Source organism: Petaurus breviceps, unplaced genomic scaffold, assembly GCF_028583685.1.
Source record: "Petaurus breviceps papuanus isolate PSGF00001 unplaced genomic scaffold, PetGlider_PUasm1.0 90823, whole genome shotgun sequence".
NCBI lineage: Eukaryota > Metazoa > Chordata > Mammalia > Diprotodontia > Petauridae > Petaurus > Petaurus breviceps.
Window position 1 is genome coordinate 9,147,380 of NW_027187352.1, and position 14,673 is coordinate 9,162,052.

General features: G+C 43.2%; 1 protein-coding gene across 1 annotated transcript in view; it reads left to right on the plus strand.

Moving 5' to 3' along the window:
- Nucleotides 1-14,673, plus strand: part of USP35 (ubiquitin specific peptidase 35) — a 54,521-nt gene that overhangs the window by 26,354 nt on the left and 13,494 nt on the right. Inside the window, 5 exon segments of the mRNA XM_069070775.1 lie at nucleotides 5,397-5,498; nucleotides 9,944-10,102; nucleotides 11,883-12,076; nucleotides 13,443-13,536; nucleotides 14,080-14,186. Coding sequence (XP_068926876.1) covers nucleotides 5,397-5,498; nucleotides 9,944-10,102; nucleotides 11,883-12,076; nucleotides 13,443-13,536; nucleotides 14,080-14,186 — 656 coding nt within the window.

The window sequence follows — 14,673 nt, forward strand, 5'->3', positions numbered from 1 at the left end:
TCTTCTCCTCCTCCTTCTTCTTCCTCTTCTTCTTCTCCTTCTTCTCCATCTCCTCCTCCTCCTCCTCCTCCTTCTTCTTCTCCTCCTCCTTCTTCTTCCTCTTCTTCTTCTCCTTCTTCTCCTTCTCCTTCTCCTCCTCCTCCTCCTCCTCCTCCTCCTTCTTCTTCTTCTTCTTCTTCTTCTTCTTCTTCTTCTTCTTCTTCTTCTTCTTCTTCTTCTTCTTCTTCTTCTTCTCCTTCTCCATCTTCTCCTCCTCCTTCTTCTTCTTCCTCTTCTTCTTCCTCTTTTTCTCCTTCTCCATCTTCTCCTCCTTCTTCTCCTTCTCCTCCTCCTCCTCCTTCTTCTCCTTCTCCTCCTTTTCCTTCTTCTTCTTCTTCTTCTTCTTGTTCTTCTTCTTCTTCTTCTTCTCCTTCTTCTTCTTCTCCTTCTCCTTCTCCTCCTTTTCCTCCTCCTCCTCCTTCTTCTTCTCCTCTTCCTCCTCCTCCTCCTTCTCCTTTTTCTTCGCCTCCTTCTTTTTCTCCTTCTCTTCCTCTTCCTCTTTCTCCTCCTCCTCTCTTTCTTCCTCTTTCCCAATTCTTCTGTCTGACCACTCTTCTGTCTCCTTTGTGAGATTTCCATCCAGGTTGTGCCTGCTAACCAACTACTTGGCTGGCATTGTGGTGACCAAATCATACCTTCTCCAAATATTCCCTTAGTGCCCCTTTCCTGAGATGCTGAAACCACTGGTGTGACACCAGAGCAAATTTCATATGGACTCCTAGGAAGGCTGCCTGCCATGTTGCTTCAACTTCTAACCCAGGTACTTGAGGGAAAGAAGGGCTCAGTTGATTTCATCGAGTATTTAATATTGTGACATACTGTAGACTCACCAATGGCCAAGCTTTCCTCCTTCCATATTCTGTGTCCCCAGACCTCAGACAGCTTGGAGCACAGCGATACATCTCCAGAAACACATGGCCCAGGGGGAACTGAAACACAGGAAAGCACCTGAAAAGCTACCCAGAAATGCTTCTATCTCACAAAGGTCTCACCTAGGTCACTGTCTCTCTTTTTTTTAATTTAGTATTTTATTTTTCCCCAGTTCCATGTAAAAGTAATTTTTAACATTCATTTTTAAAACTTTGAGTTCCAAATTCTCTCCTTTCCTCCTTCGTCCCCCCACCCCACTACATCGAGAAGGTAAGCAATTTGATATAGCTTATACATATGTAGTCATGCAAAACATATCCATAATAGTCATGCTGTGAAAGAAAATATAGACAAAAAAACTCAAGAAGAATAAGGTTTTTAAAAACTATGCTTCAATTTGTATTCAGACACTGTCAGTTCTTTCTCTGTGGATGGATAGTATTTTTCATCATAAGTCCTTCAGAGTTGTCTTGGATCATTGCATTGCGAGAATAACTAAGTCATTCACAGGTGATCATCTCACAATATTGCTATTACTTTGTACACAGTACATTTCACTTTGCATCAGCCCATGCAAGTCTTTCCAGGTTTTTCTGAGGGCATCCTGCTCATCATTTCTTATAGTACAATAGTATTTCCATCATAATCACATATCACAACTTGTTCAGCCATTCCCCAGTAGATGGGCATCCCCTCGATGTCTAATTTTTTGCCCCTGGAAAAGAGCTGCTATAAATATTTTTGTGCATATAGATCCTTTTCCTTTTTATTTTTTATCTCTTCTGTGATACACTACCTCATTTTCTAAAACAAACAGCATAGTTAGCCAGGCCAGAGGTTCTGTCTCTTTCTGTTTTTAACTACTCCCTTCAAGGAACTCCACTACAGGAGGGAGGCTGACATCCCTTTTCAGGACTATTAGCAGTACTTCCTCCCATCTTTCGTCTGGTAATAATTGGATATTTGAATGAATAAAATTCAGTTTAAGAAAATCAGGGCAAAATTCTTCCCTACCTAAAATGTAGGAATTAAACAGCAAATCAGTACTAAGTACGTACTTTATAATAGTAAATAATAGCTTAATAGCTAGCATTTTTAAGGTTTGTAAAGCACTTTATATATTATCTCATTCAATCTTTACAATAACCTTGAGAAGTAGGTTCCCTTATTATCCCCATTTTATAGATGAGGAAACTAAGTCAAACGAAGGTTAAGTGACTTGCCTGTGGTCACATAGCTACAAAGTGTCTGAGGCTGGGATTTGAATTCAGGGTTTCCTCACTCCAGGCCCAGTGACCTATCCATGATGCCACCTAGCTGCACTGGGGATATGCTGTGGGAAGCATGGTGGGCCTGAAGTCAGGAGACCTGAATTTAAATCCTGGTTCTGGTCCGTTAGCTGGGCGATCATGTAGAAAAGTCAGCTCGTCTGAGCCTTAATTTTCTCATCTGTAAAATAAAAGCAATAATACCTGTCCTACCTCCTACACACAGCAGGGTCGTGAGGAAAGTGCTTTGCAAGCCTTGGAGTGCCCCTGGTGACTGGCATGCACTCCTCCTTTGCTTTCTGGAGCACCTCTCTTCTTTTACGGTGTAGTTCAGGTTCCATCTTCTGCATGAAGCTTTTCCTGATTCTCTTCCCCCTCCATCCCCTTATGTTTGTGCCCCTACCCCAAACTACTCTCTGTTTAACTCCTTGGTACCTATTTGGGTTTATTTATTTTCTGTTTATACTGTATATATTTTTCTTTTTTTCAGCGGGGAAGGCAAAGCAATTGGGGTTAAGTGACTTGCCCAAGGTCACACAGCTAGTAAGTGTGTCAAGTATCTTAGGCTGATTTGAACTCAGGTCTTCCTGACTCTAGGGCCTGTGCTCTATTCACTGCACCACCTACCTGCTCCAATATTTACTATGTTTACTAAATCTACTATATTTTTTTGAGGGGGGCAAGGCAATTGGGATTAAGTGACTTGCCCAAGGTCACACAGCTAATAAGTGTATCAAGTGTCTGAGGCCTAATTTGAACTCAGGTTCTCCTGTGTATATATTTTTATACGTGCTTGTTATGTCCTTCATTAGAATGTAAACTCCTTGTGAGTAGGGATTTTTTCCTTCTCTCTACTGGTCTCCCAAGTGCCTTACATTATGACTAGTTACATAGTAGGTGCTTAGTAAATACTTGTCTCTTGATTGCTATTGAAATTTGAGTTATTTTTATTATATTAACAAGGGAAGGAGTTGATGTGAAGATTTGTGAACTAGGAAACAGTACAGAGACCAAACTGTTTGGTATAGACCACGTTATAGGAGACAATACAAGAGAGAGAACCATGGGACTGGGCCAGTTAGGTAAGGCCTCATGGAGCAGGGTGGGGCATGAGCTGGACCTTGAATGATAGGGAAGCATATTCTAGGCAAAGGTAAATCAAGGCATGGTCTTGGCCTGTTTGGGGGCACAGAGGAGGACCACCTTACTGCAGCGGAGGATCCATGTAAAGAACCATGGCGATGTCGGGTTGGGCCAGACTGTGGACAGTAAAGAGTCAAGGATTTCCCCATGTTCCATCCCTTGATACAGAACGTATGATGTATCAGAGTCTTGGGTCCTTGTGTAGATGCATTGAGACTTCAAGGATCCCTGACTTGATCATTGTGGGTTCTCCCTTCTCCGATGCAGCTCCTCGCCTCTCCGTGCCTTAGCAGACGACCTTCGTGAGATGCTGTGGCAAAAAAAAATCAGCACCTGGTGGCCAGTATTCTGATGACAGGCTATTATTTTCTTGATGATGATCACATTAATAATGAAAAAGAAAGCCTCTACTTTTCTAGCAATTTCTACTTTTCAAAATGCTTCACAAATGTTATGTTGATCTTTGAAATAGTCCCATGAGGTCTGTTGAGAACAGGCATTGTTGTTCCATTATACAGAAGAGGAAACTGAGACCCAGAGGAGTCCACTGGTTTGCCTGGGGTCATGCATTGAACTGGTGAGAGACCCAGGGTGAGAACCCAGGTCTCCTATTCCAGTGTATACCATTGGGTAGAGGTGTTCCATCCTAAACTGACCCTCCACCAACTGTGGCATCCTGGGTACATCTGGTGTCTTCCAGGGTGTCTGAGATGGCAGGGTTTTCTGGACTGGTGTGATATAGAAGGCTGTTTAGGTGAGGCTGAGGTTTGTTCCTCGTCTTCATACCTGGGCCAAGAAGCTCTCAGAGAGATAAGATGAGTCTCTATTTGCCCACAGCAGGATGAGCAATGTCCTGGGAGTCAGGAGGCCAAGATTCTAACCTTTGTTCTATTGCTTACCTGTGTGACCCTGTGCAAATCAGCTCCTTTCCCTGGGCCTCACTTCCTTATGTGTGAAGTAAGGAGAGTTAAACTGGATCGCTAAGATGTTTTCCAGTTTTAAAAGTCTCATGTTCTTAAAGTCCTGGCTCTATTAGTATTATGTTTCAAGGTTTCTTAAGATTCTGACATTCTAAAGCATGTTCTCAAGTTGTCTTCCAGATTTAACATTCTGTGTTCTGAAATCCCTTCTGCTTTGTGAAGTTTCTTTATCTTTCAAATGAGACATTTTGAGGACAGTTTTAAAAATAACATGTTGAATTTATTATATCCTTAAAAACAAAAGCAAGCTGTATCTAATAAGCCTTGTATAATCCTCTTTTTCTGTTCTACTGTGTGTATAGAAATGCTCATTTTATTTGGTGTTTGTTAAAGTTTTGGTTTTTAAAAAAATTAAAATAATATGAAGCATTTTGTGAAGACTTTGTGGTTCTCTGTTCAGTGTTCTATGTTCTGAGTCCCTTTATAGTTCTAACATTTTAAAAAATTATTTTATTTTTTCAATTAACAAAATCTATTTTTTCCTCCCTCTTACCTCTGTTCCCTGTTAAAAAAAAAAAAAGAAAGGCAAAACCTTTGTAACAAATATGCTTAGTCAAGCAAAATATATTTCTGCTTTGGTCACATCCAAAAATAAATCTCTCATTCTGCACCCTGAGTTCGTCACCTCTCTTTCAGGAGGTGGGTAGCATGTTTCATCATCCCTTCTCCGAAATTGTGGTTGATCATTGCATTGATCAAAGTTCTTCCCTCTTTCACAGTGATTTGTCTTTATAGTGGTGTTGCTATTATGTAGATTGCGCTCCTGGGGCTGCCGCTCACTCTACTCTGCATCAGTTCATCTAAGTCTTCCTGGGTTTTTCTGAAATCATTCCCTTCATCATTTCTTACTGCACACTAGCATCCCATCCGTCCATCTGCCACCATTTCTTCTGCCATGCTGCTCTAACATTCAATGTTCTGTGTTCTAACATTCTTTGCTCTAAGGTTCCTTCCGGCTCTGACATTTTAAGCCAGTGTTCTAACATTCCGTGTGCTAAGATCCCGTCCACCTCTGATGTTCTGTGTTCAGATTTCTCATGTTCCCTGTTCGGAGGCCCCTTCCATTTCTAACATCCTAGTCTTCTATGTCCTTTAGGTTTTCTCCAAACTGCTCTACCCCATTGTGAGGGAGGCTGCGCTGTCTGTTCTCAAGTACCTGCTTCTGAGTTTCCAGCACTCCCATGAAGCCTTCCACCTGGTAAGGAGTTTGTGCAAGCCAGACTGCACATCTGGGACGTCCCTTTTTTGCAGGTATGGATGGGATTGGAGAGTGGGAGAAAGGGTAGGATGGGTCCCCCAAAGAAGTGACTGGGCCTGCCCTTGGATGTTCTGACCTTTTCCCATTGGTCATTAGAGCCTTAGTTCAAATTCAGCCTTAGACACTTATTAGCTGTCTGACCCTGGGCAAGTCACTTAATCTCTCTCTGCCTCAGTTTCCTCCTCTGTAGAATGGGTATAATAATGGCACCTACCTTCCTAGGGGTGTTGTGAGGATAAAATGAGATGATTTTTGTACTTTGGAAATCTTAAAATGAAACACAAATGCTAGCTATTGTTATTGTTACTACTATTCCCTGAGGCCAGTCCCCTGTGCCTGCAATAAAGGGGTCTATTAACTCTTAACATTTTTCTCTTGATCCCCTGTATTCTGGGATGAAGATAGGGGCAGGGTGGCAGCAAATGGAGTAGCCAGGACACTGGAAACCTGTCTTCTTAATAGCAACTCCTTATCCTTCCAGTCTCTATCCCTATCCCTGCCTTCCCCCCACCCCACTTCACAAACAACCCTGTGGGGTAGGTAGTGCAAAGGTGATCATTCCAATTTCTTGTGCCCATCTTACCCAGCCTGTCCTCATGTTGCTTCCTGGCATTGGATGGGATAGAAGGTCATAGGAGGGAGAGAATTCACCTTCACTTTTTTTTTCTATCCAACAAATGTTTGTTATGCAGCTTTGTGACCTTGGGAAAATCATTTAAGAAGCTTCCTCTCCTCACCACTTTAAGTTCTGCACTTAACTCACTTCATCATCATCAAAGAGAAGATGACCCTTCTTTGTACTAAGGCCAGCCTCTCTGTTTGTGCCCTCAATTCCATCCCTTCCTATCTCCAGGAACTGAAACATCGCCTTCTTAACCCTTTTGTCCATTAAGGCTGGGGGCTGTGTCCAGTTTCATCTTCATACACTGTCCCCCACCTATCACCCCCCCAGTGCCCAGAACAGAAGCTGGTGTATGTTGGCATTTGATAAATGCCTATTGAATTTGGAGACCTGGGAAACGAGCATTGTGGCAAGCCAGAGTCACAGCCCCAAGGAAAACCATCCCCACCCCACCCCCCAACTTCCCAAACAGGGTCTCTGTGATATTTTTCAACAGGAAATTAGTCCTTGTGGACTCTAGTAATGAGGAGTCAGGTTTGGGAGAGTTTGTGGCATGGCCACATTAGGCCAACAGGGGGAGGTTAAGCCCTCAACGTGGGAACGATCCTGAAAAAGGTGGAGAGAGGGAGAGAAGTCCAGAAAGGGTCATATTTTTAAAGTTTTTCTGGTTCATGAAATGGGTGTTTTTCACTCAGAGCTTTACAGGAAAGGAGAGGGATGGTTTGTGCCTATTTTTCAAGTGAAATAAGGGAGATGATAGTAACTATAGAGCTTATAAGTAGAGGGAAAGTGTAGTTTGGAGCTAGAACAGATCTTAGAGCATAGAATGGCACACTGTAGTTATAAGGGACTTTAAAAGCACATGGATATCAGAGCTGGGAGGGAGCTTAGAACAGGGAATGTCAGAGCTGGGAGGGGCCTTAGATTATAGAATGATAGAGCTGAAAAGGATGTTGTTATTATTGCTATATCGACTATCTGAGTTGGAAGAGACTTTTAGAATATTGAGCACAGAGTTAAAAGGGACCTTAGAACACAAAATGTCAGAGCTGGGAGGTCATCTGGTCCAGAGGTTGACAAACTATGGCCTGTGGGCCAAATATGGCATGATTGTTTTTGTATGGCATTTAAATAAAGCTTTATTGTATTTGGGAATGTAAAAACCACTCTTAGTTCCTGGCCCATTCAAAAACAGATGACAGTCCTTGGGACCATAGTTTGCCAGCCCTAGATCTAGCTCATCCCTCTCATTTCACAGATAAGGATACTGAAGCGCAGAGAGAAGCATCTTACCTGAAGCCATACAGGGAGATGATGACAGAGCTAACTGCTCACATAGCTCCAATTCCAATACTTTTTCTACTGTCCTATGCTTAGAATTCACTCAGATTCAATTCAGTTCAGTTCAGTTTGATTCAACAATGCTTTAGTGAGCCCTGCTCAACCTTAGAAGTAAGACAATATGTATAGCAGGTGATGTTGCTGCCCTTATGGAGTTCCCAGTTGGGTAGGAAGGTTAAGAACCAAGCTATATAAGCATGAACACATTACATGGTAAATTCTTGAAAGTGGTGCAAAATTAAGTGCTATGTTAGGTCTGATGGGGATGGTCGTTACCAAATCAGGAGATTCAGGGGATGAGTTCTTGGAGGAAAGTTAGGTTTTAAAAGCTAAGTGGGAATTCAAAAGGAAAAGGAAAAGGGGGGGCAGGGATAAGATTCTTGAAGTGAGAAGCAAGTGAGCAAGAAATGGGGTAGCTTCATGTGCGTTGAATAGCAGTGGGGTCTTACTCTGCTCTCCTCACTAGAAACCCTACTTTGCATTGTTTTAAAATCTCTTAGTAGTCCCCCTGGGTGGAGTCAGATGATAAATAATAGGCCTCCTTATTTCAACTAGCAGCCCAGACCTCAGTACCCCCCAGTGAATGTTGTCCCCTACAGGGTTATCCTGGTGGGAGGCTGCCCAGTGATTCTGTCTTTGCTCAGGCTTTCTTAGGGATTTTCTTTTAGGGCTTCTTGAGCTCTGTTGTATACATTCTTCTTGAAAAATAATAAAAATAAAAAAATTTTAAATTTAAATAAAATTTAATTAAAATTAATTTAATTAAAAATTAAATGCAAATTAAAGTTAACTAAAATCAATTTAATTTAAATTAAATTAAAATCATTAATAATATAATACATTATATAATACTATATTATAATATATCAAATATCATGTATAATGTACTATTATTTTTGTTATAGTTTCATGTAGTACCTACATGCACACATATGTAAAGTGCATTGTCTCTTAACCAGCCAGCCAAACAAACATTTATTAAGTACCTGCCATATGCTAGATACTGTTAGGCACTGGGATTAGGAATGAAGTTAATTAAATATTGGCTACTCTTGAAGAATTTACCTTTTCATGGATTCCCACAAAAGCCCTGTGCAGGATGTGGCACAAGTATTTGTGCCACAAAACAAGGATTTTAAAAAAATTTTATATTTATTTTTAGTTTACATCATTCATTTCCACAAGATTTTGAGTTACAAATTTTCTCCCCATCTTTCCCCTATCTACCACCCCAAAACAACGATCCTACTGAATACCCCCTCCCCCAATCCGCTTTCTCCTATATCTTCCCCCATGCCCTCTCCAACTTTCCGGTAGGGTGAGAGGGATCTCCATACCCCAGTGTCTGTATATCTTATTTCCCAGTTGCATGTAAAATTAATAATAATAATAATTTAAAAAGAAAACATTTGATTTTAAAACTTTGAATTCCAGATTCTTTCCCTTCTTCCCTCACCTCCCACCCTTACTAGGAAGATAAGCAATTCAATATAGATTATACATGTGTAGTTACTCAAAACATTTCCATAGTTGGATATATTGTGAAAGACTGACTATATTTCCCTCCATCCTATCCCACTACCCACTTATTCTATTCTCTACTTTGACCCTGTCCCTTTTCAAAAGTGTGGGGGCACAAGTATTGTTAACCCCATTTTACAGATCAGGACACTGAAACTGACAGGTATAACATCTTACCAACAGTCACACAGCTAATCAGTGCTTGGGACAGGATTTGAAGCCAGGTCCTTTTGACTTCAAGTCTGGGGTACTTTGCACTTCTCCCCACTCCCACTCCCACCCGAACACCCTGCTACTTTGCCCCCTCCATTGATATAAAGTCCAGCCCTATCATACCTTGGATGGTCTTTGTGAGTTGTTGTGAGTCAAAACATTGTATAATCTAGTTGATGGTGAGCCTTTCCCCACCTTAGGCGATACCCAGTTCTCTGCTGGGCTTTCCAGCTTGTCAGGACATGGCAGAGCCTGGATCCCCTGGCATGGTCTCAGGTCACCTCCATGCCTTGATGAGGCATCAGAGGAGGACCTTATAGTAGAGAGCACCTCCTACAAGTAGGCCAACTGAGGCTCTGAAAAGAGCCAGGATGGGAAGTCCAGAAACTTGGGTTTCCATTATAATAACTAACAGTTATGATGTGCCAGCTAATATGCTAAGTGTTTTTACAAATATTATCTTATTTAATCCTCACAATAGCCCTGGAGGTAGGTACTATTATCATCTCCATTCTACAATTGAGGAAACTGAGATAGTCAGGGGTTAAGTGACTTGCCCAGGGTCACACAGCTAGAAAGTGTCTGAGGGGGGGATTTGAACTCAGGTCTTCCTGCCTTTAGGACTGGTGCCATGTTGTTACATTCCAAAGCCTCTACAGTCATGCCAAGCTTCTTTTGGTTCTCACAGCTTCTCCCTCACATCCCCCAAATGGTGGCCTCCCTGGCAAAAGAGGACTCCAATTCCCAAGCAAACTGCCTGGCAGAGTTGGCAGAGCTGATCCACTGTATGGTGTTCCGCTTCTCAGGCTTCCCGGACCTGTATGAGCCAGTCATGGAGGCCATCAAGGTGGGCAGCCCACACCTAGCGCCTGAGACTCACGGGGAAGGGCTTTCTGAGCTTCTTATTGTCGTTTTTCAAAGTCTGTGACATACCTGTTAACTTCAGAGTCACAGATCTGACTCTAAAACACAGACCATGGAAGTCAGAGCTAGAAGGGACTTTATAAGGAACACAGAATGTCAAAGCCAGTAGGAACTTTAAACTATAGAATGTTAGGGCTAAAAGGGATGTCAGAACATGGAATATTAGAACTGTAAGAGATAATAAAATATAAAATGTTAGAGCTAGAAGAACCTAGAATGTCAGACATAGAAGAGTAGAACACAGAATATTAGACCTAGAAGAGACCAGAACATAGAATGTCAGAGCTGGACAGGACTTTAGAACACAGAATATTAGACCTGTAATATAGAATATTAGAACTAGAAGGAACTTTAGAACATGGAATGCCAGGACAGAAAGGGATATTAAAACACTGGATATTAGAACTATAAGGGATCTTAAAACAGAATGTTAGACTAGAAGAGCCTAGAACATAGGACATTAAAGCCAGAAGGTACTTTAGGACATAGAATATTAGATCTGTAAGGAATCTCAGAACATAGACTGTCAGACCTGGAAGCCACTTTAGAACACAGAACAAAATGTTAGAGGTGGAAGGAGCCTTGGAGAACATCAGGTCTTCTCTGTTCCTTTTGCAGATGAGTGAGTCCCAGAGAAGGGACATGGTTTGCCCAAAGGCACACAATAAGCCAGTGACTAGAATCTAGCTCTGGCTTTCTAACCATGTCTTCCTTTCAGCAGACCAGTCAGCCGCATTTGCGTAGGGTCAGCTATGAATGGGGCCTTGCATGGCGGACACAGTTCTTGACCTGAGATGTGAAATCTGTGTGCATGTAAAGGGTTTAAATGTAGAATAAATGAATAACAACTAATATTTATATTATTAAATGCTTATTATTCCTTTGTTCTAAAAATAATCCCCTATCTCATTCAATTAAAATGATCCCATACCTCATTGAATTAAAATGATAAAATAAATGGTTTTTTGACCTGGACTTGTGATTTCATCAATATAAGACACTCTCAGTGTAAGAACTCCCCTCCCAGGGTTCAAATTTGGCAATTTCTCTGTGACTTAACAGTCTTAGGGAGTGTCCTGAAGTACCCAGATATCAAGTGATTTGCCCAGGGTTACATTATCTCTCATTTCAGAGGCAGGGCTTCCTGACCACAAGGCCAGGCCTTTCTCCACTGCCCAATATTGCCTTTTAAAATAATATAATGGTTTAGTATAACAATAAGATTTAAAATGACCATTTTAATAACCCATTTATATTTAAGATTGGCAAAGTACCTCCCTTTACCAATATAGATCAATACCTGTTTTGCAGTTTATAATCTTAGAGTTGGTCCATATGGCCAGAGTTCATCAGAGGAAGGCCTTGGGCCTAGGTCTTCCTGACTCCAAGGCTGGCTAGCTTTCTATCCATTACAGTCTCCCCATACTTCTGCACAAGAGCCATTTTAGGTAAATATTAAGAAACTGAAAGTGAGTGATTTATCCAGGATCACCCAGCTAGCAAGTGGCCTGGATTTGAATCTAGCTCTCCCCTGATTCTTAGCCCAGGGTTCTCTCCTCTCCCTGATTGTTTCTGCATATTCAGGTGTAGCTGTGTGGCTGGGAAGAGCATGGAGCTAGAGTGGCCTGACAGGTTGCAGGCCATGGTGGCATTTCAGGAACTGGCCCCAGTGCCCTTTCTCTCCTGCTTTGTCCCCACCCCAGGACCTCCATGTTCCCAATGAAGACAGGATCAAGCAGCTCCTGGGACAGAATGCCTGGACCTCCCAGAAGAATGAGCTGGTCTGCTTCTACCCCCGGCTGGCAGCCAAGTCAGACACAGGCAAGATTGGCCTCATCAACCTGGGCAACACCTGTTACATGAACAGCGTGATCCAGGCTCTCTTTATGGCCTCTGAGTAAGCAGTGCTTCGTGAGTTTCTTAACTTTGCTCCTAGCAGGAGGGATGGAGGGAGGAGAGCCAGGATGGTGAGCAGTCTGGAGTCCTTGCTGTAGAAGAAGCATCAGTCAGGAGCTGGGGAGGTTCACCAGAAGAGAAGACTGTCTTCAAGTATGCGCAAGAGAGAGAGATCAGATTCATTCTGCTTGGCCCCAGAACATAGAACTAGGTGCCATGCATAGAAATTAGCTAGGGAGAGGACTGTAGCTTCAGGGAGGCAAATTTTAGCTCCTTTCAAGGGGAAACTTCCACTCTTTATTTTGTGGAGGAAGAAACTGAGGCCCAGGGAGGGAAAAGTACTTGGCCCAAGTGGCAGAGCCAAGACAAGATAGAGGCCAGGTCTCCCAGCTTCTGATCTCATACTCACTGCACCTCTTCTATGGCACCCTCTGTGAGGTTTAGCAAACATCCCGAGGCATCCATTGTCCCTGGGCACCCAAATGGGGTGATTCCTTCCTTTTGAGCACCCTGCCCTTAATTGTGTCATATCTAGTTGGATGCCCTGAATGGAAGCATTCTTTTCTCTTGTTGTCTGAAGGGATCAGTCCTTCAGAGTTTCTGTCATTTGAAGGCAAGGGCACTAGAAGGAGTCTCTTCCCACTCCCACCCCCACCCCCCTGCCATCAACTAGGTTTTTGAGTCAGAAGAGCCAGATTCGAACCTAGGGTGACCTTGGATGAGTCACATCCCCTCTGGGGGGCTCAGTTTTCTCCTCTGTCAAAAGAAGTACTTGGATATACACTCTCATGAGTTTGCTTCCAGCTCCATGCCATTTATCAAAGAATCCCAGAGCTGGAAGAGACTTCACAGGACACTGAGTTCAATCCTGCCCCTACAACATCTCTGAGACAGGTTTGCCCAATTTCTGTTTAAATGCCACTCTCCTTCTCTGGGTGATGACACCTGGTGCCCTCCCATGCTAACATCCTATGGTGTTGTCATCCTGCCACCTCCAGGGGCAGATGCTTACCCTCAGACAGCTCTAATTCTGAGCAAGTTCTTCCAAGGATCACCTAGGTGGCACAGTGGATAGAGCATCAGCCCTGGAGTCAGGAGGACCTGAGTTCAAATCCAGCCTCAGATACTAGCTGTGTGACCCTGGGCAAGTCACTTGCAGCTGCCACCCACTCACTGCTACTAGTTCTGCTCTCTGGGGTCAAGTAGAAAGAGTTGAAATCTGTTTCCACCTGGCAGTTCTTGACATACGTGATGACATCTATCAACGTGGCGCTTCTCTTCTCCAGGGCAGACATTTCTGGCCCCTCTTATTGGGCTGGTCCCTCTATGTCTCTAACCTAACCTGTATGTCTCTGGTTTGCTTCGAGCTTCCGTCACTGTGTTCTGCATCTTCCTGAAGACAATTCTCAGCCCCTGATGACCAAGCTGCAGTGGCTTTTTGCCTTCCTTGAACACAGCCAGGTGACTATGTCTGTCCTCACTCCCAGAGGTGTGGGGGTAGAGGCAGGTAGCAATGGGGCCTGCGGGCTGTGCCGTGTGACTAAGCAGAGATTATGGGCACACCTCATCACTCCTGGCCGTGCTTTTATCTTCTTTCAATTTTTTTGTCCTATTCTTTTAAAATTTAATTTTATTATTTTTTTCTATTTGACAAGAAAATATTTCCTTTTCCTTACAATCCTCCCAATATTGAATAATTAAAAGAAAAAAACCCTCCTGACAAATATATGTATTTAAGCAAAAAAAAATTTTTTTAAACCCACTTGCCACATCCAAACCTAAACTCCTTTTGCCCGACCACACTGTTTCACCCAGGGTGGAAGTGGCAAAGCTTTGAATTCCATGTTCTTTGCACCAGTCTACATGACCTCCTAAGGACATAGAGAAGGAAGAGATGGCTAAGGGGGGGGGGGGGCGCAGAGGGCCTGGCCCCTGGAGCACGGGGAGTTGGCAAGGGGCCCCTCTTTCACAGATCTTCTTTCTTCTTATTTCCCTTGCTGCTAGCGGCCCGCAGTCTCTCCAGAGAGCTTCCTGTCTGCCTCCTGGACACCCTGGTTCAGTCCCGGTGCCCAGCAGGACTGCTCTGAGTACCTGAAGTATCTGTTGGATCGGTAAGAGAAGGGTCATGGTGAAAGAAAGATGGTGGGGGTGGGGAGAGAAAAAAGGAGGGGGAAGGGGATAGAGAGAGACACACAGAAAGTCAGACATGGAGAGACAGAGGGAAGAGGGGATAAGAGAGGAGAGAGAGAGCGAGAGAGAGAAATAGAAGAGAGGGGGGAGAGAGAAGGAGAAAGAGAGAAATAGAGAGAAGAGAGAAGGAAAGAGAAAAAGAGACAGTGGAGTAGAAAGAAAAGAGAAGGGAGAAGGAGAAAGAGACAGAAAAGAGAGAGGGGAGAGAGGAGAGAGACACAGAGAGAGAGGGAGAGGCTAGATAGAAGGGTAGAGAGAAACAGAGGCATAGAGATACAGAGAGAACAGAGACAAAGACAGAGAGAACAGAGAGGCAGAGTGGAGAACAGAGAGAGAGAGAGAGAGAGAGAGAGAGAGAGAGAGAGAGAGAGAGAGAGAGAGAGAGAGAGAGAGAGAGAGAGAGAGAGA